The sequence below is a fragment of the Colobus angolensis genome, unplaced genomic scaffold (genome assembly GCF_000951035.1).
Source record: "Colobus angolensis palliatus isolate OR3802 unplaced genomic scaffold, Cang.pa_1.0 Scaffold33, whole genome shotgun sequence".
NCBI lineage: Eukaryota > Metazoa > Chordata > Mammalia > Primates > Cercopithecidae > Colobus > Colobus angolensis.
In genome coordinates, this window is record NW_012116599.1 from 7,619,877 (window position 1) to 7,629,220 (window position 9,344).

The 9,344-nt window shown below is 37.6% G+C and overlaps 1 protein-coding gene across 3 annotated transcripts in view; it reads right to left on the reverse strand.

Moving 5' to 3' along the window:
• Nucleotides 1-9,344, reverse strand: part of SPHKAP (SPHK1 interactor, AKAP domain containing) — a 210,443-nt gene that overhangs the window by 157,838 nt on the left and 43,261 nt on the right. For all 3 annotated transcript variants that reach the window (XM_011951952.1, XM_011951953.1, XM_011951955.1), the window contains exon 2: nt 1,001-1,106. In XM_011951952.1, coding sequence (XP_011807342.1) covers nt 1,001-1,106 — 106 coding nt within the window. The remainder of the gene's footprint in view (nt 1-1,000; nt 1,107-9,344) is intronic.

Below are 9,344 nucleotides of genomic sequence, written 5' to 3' on the forward strand. Positions count from 1 at the left end.
TTACATATATACACAATACATACACATAAACAATATGCTTAGTAACAGAATTTGTGTTAATTTACATCTATAACTTTTTTATAATTTAATATTTTATCAATAAATGAACTAACTCAGTTTAATTGCTTCTCTACATACACACACATACATATATGTGTATATATATGCACGTATATAATGTATATTACATATATACACAATACATACACATAAACAATATGCTTAGTAACAGAATTTGTGTTAATTTACATCTATAACTTTTTTATAATTTAATATTTTTTCAATAAATGAACTAACTCAGTGTGATTGCTTCTGAATTGGGATGAGAAGAAACATATACTACCCTGGAATTCAGCATCAAATAGTGACAAAAGCATTAGATGGGGAACCAGGATTGTCGGCATTTTACTTCAAGTTTTGGGGCCTTAGTGCTGATTGGCTGGAAAAATGAGGTCGTCAGATTCTATGATTTTATGTTGTTCGAGGGTTCTTGCAAGTATCTTAGAGCATAATTTTTTTTTATCGGCTCTTAAGTCTATGTTCTAGAAAATACAATTCTGTTTTTCTTAGTAAAAGAATCCCAGCATACCCTTTGTTTTATGGAAATATCAAAAGCAAAACAGCCCTAAAATTTTCTTAGATACAGATTTGGTAACTTAATATAATATGTTGACTCATTCAAAACCCATGAACATTTTTCTGAAAGGAGATGCAAGAAACTGTCATTCATGGCCAAGTTTAAGAAGGAGTACTGGAGAAAAGTCTTGGGTTGAGGTAGTATGGCAGTGGAGGCTTATAATTTTCTATGCCTGAATTTTCTCATCATTTCCATAAATTAAAATTTTAATGTTATCAAGGCTTACTTGGGAAAGCTAACTGTGGATCATTTTGTTGTTTGTTTTTATTGTTGTTCCTACTTTAGGAAGAGAGCTTAAAATTTCCCATTAAATGAGTGTTCAAGATCAACAGTCAAGAACAAAGTGGCGTAAGCCAAGGTTACCTTCTTGCAGGCAGTGATGGAGTTCCCTGGGCCGCCTCCTGAGCTGCCACAGCCTCTGCCCTGCTGCGGTCCCAAAATGTCATACATCCGTGATGACTCCAAGTTGCTGTTTGTGACCCAAAACACAAAAACACATTCCAGTGAGTCATCTCTATATTTAGAAATAAAGAATAAATCACAATGTGGTGTATCAAAAATCATCTTTTCAGATTGCATCAAACACTGCAAATCCCATTGCTGAAATGGATATTTCTTTGTTGCACACACTTTTATAATCGGTGGAACCACTATAGATGATCTTATTGTGACTGTAAAACTGCAACCCAATGCCTTCCACAGTGCTTTGAGGGACATAATTGCATCTGTCTGACTACTAGCCTTGTTAGCATCTTTTTTTAAGCAAGCGGTTATAAAACCCAAATACATTTTTCTCAATTGTCACATTAATCCAGCTCTGAAAACACCAACACATAACAAGTACTCATTTTATTTTTTAAAGTGGAGGTAAAATATAATTTTAATTTGGACTCAGTATAGTGCCATTAAAAAAAAAGTGTGAACTTTAGAAAATGCAAGTAATCTCTTTATCATCTCTGTGATTGGAGATAGCTCCTCAAATTCTCTATCTCCAAAGTATAGACCTACCTCCCCTGCCCCCTTGCCAGCTCTGTCAAATCTTGACGGGCTTGACTACACACAGGGTTATATTAACATTTTTAAAATATTTAAAATTGGCTGAGCACAGTGGCTCACGCCTGTAATCCCAGCACTTTGGGAAGCTGAGGCAGGCGGATCATTTGAGATCAGGAGTTTGAGACCTGCCTGGCCAACACAGTGAAACCCTGTTGCTACTAAAAATACAAAAAAATTAGCCAGGCGTGGTGTCATGTGCCTGTAATCCCAGCTACTCAGGAGGCTGAGGTATGAGAATCGTTTGCACCTGGGGTGGCGGAGGTCTCTGTGAGCTGAGATCATGCTACTGCACTCCAGCCTGAGTGACAGAGTGAGACCCTGTCTCAAAGCAAAACAAAACAAAACAAAACAAAACAAATCAAAACAAAACAAAACAAAACAATGCTGGGTGTGGTGGCTCACACCTGTAATCCCAGAACTTTGGGAGGCTGAGGTGGGTGGATTGCCTGAGCTCAGGAGTTTGAGACCAACCTGGGCAACACAGTGAAGCCCCATCTCTCTTAAAATACAAAAAATTAGCCGGGCTTGGTGGCGCACACCTGTAGTCCCAGCTACTTGGGAGGCTGAGGCAGGAGAAGAGCTTGAACCCAGGAGGTGGAGGTTGCAGTGAGCCAAGATTGTGCCACTGTACTCCAGCCTGGGCAAGAGAGTGAGACTCTGTCTCAAAAAGCAAAAAACAAACAACAAACAAACAAACAAAATAAATAAATAAATAAATAATAAAAAAATAAAAAAATTGCTTTTATGTTTTCAAGATGTGATAAAAATGAAAATTATTATCAAATTTTTTTAATAATATGACTAGAAACTCAAAATTGAACCTCATTTAAATATAAAAACTCTCTAAATGTTATATGCATTTCTAAATATTTTTCTTCTAAAAATATAATAATTTGGACTTTCAAAATGTACTGATAGCTTAAGTCTATATGTTTAATTTTTGTTGTTGTTGTCCACACAGAACAATGTACAATTCATTAAACTATACTTTTGGAATACGATCTGATAGTTCTGTATAAAATTTTCAGTGCAAAAGGTAGATGTTTTCTCTTAAAACAAGTGCCAAATAAAAGATCAATTAAACAAACAATTTATTTCTAACTAACCTGTAACTCTCATGTTTCAAGCACTAAATTAATCAATTTTCAATTAGCCATAAGTCAAACAGGGCATTAGTGTAGCCTTTTGGCATTTCCATTATTATGGAATGACATTTTAAAAAATGACTACTGACTGTGCTGTGTAACAAATCATAGATTCAGGCAAAATCTGCACAGAGTAATTAAAATGAAATCTGTTTTGTAAGAATTTTTTATATATTACTTTTTGAGCAATTGTCACTTGAGGGCTGGAGTGAACCTAATGTACGTGAAAGGATAACATCCATATTATCTTTGCTTAGCTGAGGAAAGATAAAAAAAGGAAGGAAGGAAGGAAAGAAGGAAGGGAGGAAGGAAGGAAAGAAAAAGAGAAAGAGAGAAAAGATAAAAAGGAAGAAAGGAAGAAAGAGAGAGAAAGAAAGAAAGAGAGAGAGGGAGGGAGAAAAGGAAGGAAGAGAAAGGAAGGAAGGCAGGAGGGAGGGAGAAAGAAGGAAGGAGGGAAGGAGAGAGAAAAAAGAAGGAAGAAAGGAAGGAAGGAAAGAAGGAAGGAAGGGAAGGAGGGAGGGAAGGAGGAAGGGAGAAAGGGAAGAAGGAAGGAAGGAAAGAAAGAAAGAAGGAAAGAAAGAGAGGAAGAAAGCAAGAAAAAGAAATTAGCTACATTTCCTGGCTGCCATTCTTGACCTATTCTGCCACATAGCCTTTCTGAGTCTTAGTCTCATCATTTATAAATGACATGTTTGGACTAAAGTCTGTGGTTGCCTCACAGCTCTGGAAGGGAACCTGGCAAAATATCAGAGATGACCCAGTTTTCAGCCCCTGTCTTTACAGGTTTCCTACAATGTGGGCCTATAACTTTTTAGGCTGCCATTTACTTCAAACCCAAGCATGGACATCTCTCTGAATGCTTTCTTGTCCACAGGACAGTTTGGCTTTTACCAAAAGGCCAAACGGCTATTACTGTTAGGGTCCAAATAGTTTGCATGTGGAAGATAAGGCCATGCACCAAGCTAATTTTGATCTATAAAAACTTGACTTCTAAGTCAAGTTATATGACACCTTCTAGGAGCCAGCCAAGGCCCTCTGTACAGTTCAGGGAGACAGGACATAGGGTCCCACAGCTCTGTGTCCTCCAGGCAGCTTTGATGGGCTAGGAGATCCATTCCATGTAGGCCATCCCTAGACTTACTGCCAGTGCTAAGACATCTCCTGTGATTTTTAGAGGCTAGAGACGGCAGGAGTAGGAAATGGGCAAAGTGAGAAGTAAGGCTGGCACAGACCTCAGGCTGCTCCTTCCAGATATGAAACATTGTAGAAAGATCACTTTGAGTCCGGGCGCAGTGGTTCACACCTGTAATTCCAGCACTTTGGGAGGCCGAGGTGGGCAGATCACCTGAGATCAGGAGTTCAAGACCAGCCTGACCAACATGGAGAAACCCGTCTCTACTAAAAATACAAAATTAGCTGGGCATGCTGGTGTATGCCTGTAATCCCAGCTACTCAGGAGGCTGAGGCAGGAGAATCACTTCAATCTGGGAGGCAGAGGTTGTAGTGGGCCGAGATCGCGCCATTGCTCTCCAGCCTGGGCAACAAGAGCAAAACTCCGTCTCAAAAACAAAAAACAAAACAAAACAAAACAAACAAACAAACAAAAAGCAAAAAAGCACTTCAACAGCCTCTGGTCACTCTGGAAGGAAATCACATCTAACTTGGGCAGAGATGGTTAGGTCCAAATTTGGGGTAATGTAAAAATAGAGAAAACTAAAAGGTCAGCCTTGAAAATTACATATTTGCCCATAAAGCACTTTTATTTATAGCTTTAGATAGACAACCTGCTACAGTATTTTATGCACTCAAAAGTTTAAGAACTGCTGAGCTCATCTAATAGGAGGAAGTAATGACAAGTCTACCCACAGATATCTTGGTATGAAAGTTTTTCTGCCTCTAAGATGACTGTAAAATCCTAGTTGAAAACGAAGGTATGGAAGGGAATTAGAAAGTTTTTTTGCTTGCCTGCAAGGCTGATGCCATTTGTTCTAATGCTAAGCCTGTATAGCATTAATACATAAATTTAACTATATATATGCACATATATATTTGTTCATTGTTGTGAGTATTAAATGAGGAAGTTAAGTTACATGGTGGGGCAAAAATTAATGCATTATTAGATGACAAGTGTAATGCAACTCCACTGCACCCACATTTAAAGCAAATACATCTTCTGAAACACATTGTATATCATTTTAATGATGCCTAATATCAAAGAAAATGTAGGTAGGCTTATGTTTTAAAGCACCTGATGTGGGTGTGCATTTCCGATAGGTGACTTTACAACATGGCCCAGTCTGTTCCCATACCTTTTGGATGGAGAGAGAATTCTTAGAGTATTTACAATGATGCTGTCCTTGATCTTTAGAGAAGCAGAACATTTGCTGTCACAGGATGAGGCAGAGATGGCAGTGATATGAAACTCATGCATGTATTAAAATGAGCTGAAATCGACATTAAACGAATTGCTGTCAAGAGACAGGACAGCTTTGTAACTTGCTCCTAATGGGTAAGGTGGCAAATTCTTCCCTGGGACATTTTCCTTTGATTTTGACAAGTGTTGACAATATTTATTAAGCACGACCTTTCAAACTGGTTTCATGCCGAAACTGTGAAGTGTGTTTCAATGAGGATGTAGATAAAGACGGGAAAGAAGGTACGAAGCCGAATTTGAAGTAGTGATGTTAAACCAGATTTCTATAAAGCAGCTTTCTTTATAGAACAATTTCATATATTAATAAATGAGATACTATGTTGCCACCGTATTGCTACCACTGCAGTGACTCACGCAATATGAATAAGTAGGTCACATCAATAGTGAAAATAGCCTAGGGAATATCCAGTTATTTCCCTAGAGAGAGTTGTATTCAGTTACTGGAAACTGAGTTGTCCATACATTGCGTTGCAAAGTTTGGTCCATGGACCAGCAGCATTGGTGTCACTTGGGAGCTTGTTGGACACCCAGAAACTCAGAACTACTGAATCAGAATCTGCATATTGACATTAAACTTAGGTAATTTATACATCCATTAGAGTTTGAGAAATGCTTATATAACATATTCAGTTGAATTCACATTCCATTTGCCTGTGGGACATCATTGTGATACTGAGAAAAATAGATCAGAGTAAAAGAGATTGGGCAAACATAGATAAAGAGGCCTGGGTGTAATATCCTCATGATATTACTTTGGTTAGGAATATTCTACCTAGTCCTCACCTTCCCTTCTTGATAAATCCTACTCTATCCTTTGGGTCTCGGCTTATAAATTACCTCTGGCACCTCCTTTCTCCTTTCCCCTTGCCAAGGAGGCCACTTCTCCTCTCCCACATTCCGCCAGTGCCCCACGCACACACAAACATACTTACGCTCCTGCCTCGTTCCCACCCACATATTCCCACCCCACTCCAACTCAGGAAGTGAGAGAGACACTCTTCTTGTGTATTCCAACAGCACGCTGAGCCATATCTTGCTTTAGCACTTGTCCAAAAGCCATATAATTTTGTAATATTTGTCTCTTTCCACTTTAGGCTGTATGTTCTAAAAGGGCAGGGGATCACTTAGGACACAGAACAGTGCCAGTCAGTGGGAGATGCCCAGCAAGCTCTTACTGAGGTTGTTTGTTCTTATCTTTCTGGGTATCCTGATTAACCTCAAACGATTAGGCACAAACAAGCGTTTGAATTTAGTGCTAAATTTTCTGCAGTACTGACAGATGGTGAGATAAGCCACATCTGAGAAGACAATTTAAAGAATTTCCCAGGATAGTTCTAATGAAAAGAGATTCTGCTGTTATGCTTGCTAAAATGTCAAGTAAACACAGGGTAAAGTTAAACCATTTTAACAGATTTCTTAAAGATAAGATTGGCTCTTGTCTTCTCCCTCCTTAAAGAATCCTCTTGGTAAAATGTAGTAATTATAATTCATTTGATTATCTCAATCCTATTAAGAATATCTACTCTTGAGCTTTATATGAAATCCTTTCATCCCAACACCAGAAAAAAAGTAAAACTCAGAGCTACCAGAAGAGATCTTGAGCAAGGAATTCAGTTGTTGTCATTAAAATCAATTTAAGAACATATGACAACCAAAAATTGAGAGGATTTTAAAATATTCAAACAGATTTTAAACAGTTCAAAATGAAAATTCTCTCAAGTGAACGTTCTTATTTTACCCTCATCCAAAGCAATTTACCTGTTACATGAAGCCCAGAGGTTTAGGTCAATTTTTCAAAAACTGACTTGTTTAAAACATCACGTGAGGGGTTAGTGTCTTCTATCTTTCTCTTCTATCCAGTCTTGACAAAGACTCTTTTCTTAACCAAACTTTACTCAAGCTCCTTTGAGACATCTTCTCAGCTAAGCCTCGACCTTGGCCTCTGAGCCAGTTGTAGAGAAGAATCCTGCTATGACTTAGACTTGGATGTTTAGAAAGAATTCTCACATCCAGATATCTGATCAACTTCCTCATCTGCCCACTTTTGGTAACAAAGTCCTTGGCCTGTCTACTAAGCAGCCTGTTAGGGCAGTTTAGCAAAAATTCCCTACTGTGTGTGTGTTGTTTTTTTTTTGAGACAGTGTCTCACTCTGTCGCCCAGGCTGGAGTGCAGTGGCATGATCTCTGCTCACTGCAATCTTCGCCTCTTAGGTTCAAGTGATTCTCCTGCCCTACAGGCACACACCACTACGTCCGGCTAATTTTTTTTTTTTTTGTATTTTTAGTAGAGACAGGGTTTCACCATGTTGGTCAGGCTGGTCTCGAACTCCTGACCTTGTGATCCAACCACCTCAGCCTCCCAAAGTGCTGGGATTACAGGCGTGAGCCACAGCTCCTGGCCAGAATCCCCTACTGTTGACATCCCCTCTTAGTAATTTTCTGTCCACTCACCGCTTCACTCTGCCTGTGGGGTGTAAATCCCCACTAGTCCCTGCTGTATTAGGAGTTAACATCAGTTCTGCACTGACAGCTCTCTCTCCTACTGCAATAGCTTGCATAAAATCTGTTTTACCAATTTAAATATGCATCCAGTGCAAAATTTTTCATTTACTGCTGTGCACATGTTTCTGGTTTCATCTCCTAGATAAGAAGTTTATGTTTTTTTCTTTCTTTCCTAGGTTGGACATGTCATGTCATTCATTCAGATTAAATATGTCACCAACTCATTGGTAGCTGAAAGACCCACAAAATCATCATTTATTCTGTAGGATTTTAGAAAATGTGTCATAGGAAACCATTATCAAACCTTGAAAATATTTAGAAGCTATCATTGTATGTCCTGTTTCAATACTTAAAGGTGGCTCTATAGCTGGAAAATAAATCCCAGCCTTCTTAATCTCCTAGACCAGTAAAATAAAAATAACCAAGGCAGTAATGATGTTATAAAGGGCCCAACCTTTTATTTTCCCAAATAAACTTCAAGAAAACCCTTTATATTTCTGTTTTAACCATGATTCTTCAAATAAAGGGCTTTGTAACAGTGTAGCAAGAAACTGTGGTGTATTATCCAGGAATGATTATCCAGGATTTCTTTTCAAGAAAAGATGGGTGAGAAAATTTTATTACAGTTTTTGTCTTCAGATTGGTGAAAATGTTGCAGACCTGAGTGTGGGTTTCACTTTTTGAGGTATTAGTAAGTGGCAATAAACAAAATATAAACAGGTCATTCATTGTTAATCACAAAACAAGTGTCCCATTCTTAGAAGAAAGAATGGCTTCAAATTTAACTATCCTCTAGCTCAATCTTGATTATTAAAAGAAGATGAAAAACAAAGACACTATTTAGTATTGTTATTTCATTTGCAATGTAATTTGTAAAAACCAACAGCAGATAAATTCCCTATTTTCAGTTCTGAAATCTTTTCTCTACAATAGCCAGTATAATGTTTAAATATGTTGAATATTGCTCAATTAATACTTTTTTAATTTAGGCAACACTGTCTATCAGATATCTGCAGTAAAATGTGAAATCTCTTCTTAAACAGCTACTATATAAAATATCTGGATTATAGTAGAAAAGACAATCAAATGGTAAACTTCCTAATGGAAGGAAACAGCTGTACTTCCAAACAGAAAGTTATTGGAGATCATATAACAATATAAATAACACCTACTGAACAATCTGTGCTTTGTAAATTGATATATTATCTCTCATTAAGGAGACAATAACTATTTCCTGTGGTTTGATCACTGTACAGGTTTACTAGTTTTATATCTTTAAAAGCTGCTTCACAATCTCAGACTTTCCCAAGACCCCAACTAAAATCCCTCATTCTGAAAAAGGATCAATCAAGTGGGCATGATGACTTAGCCTTTTTCTCTTTTCTCTTTCATTTTTAATGAAGGCTATGGGGGAATTTTTTCAAAATGTGTGTCCTACAAATAATGTGTAAGATAGAAAGTACACATTCCTGCTGCTAAGTTAATTTTGCATGAATATGTGCATATTTATACATGAATACCACTAGATGGTTACTATAGAAATATTTATCCCTAGAGTTCTTTATTTCCT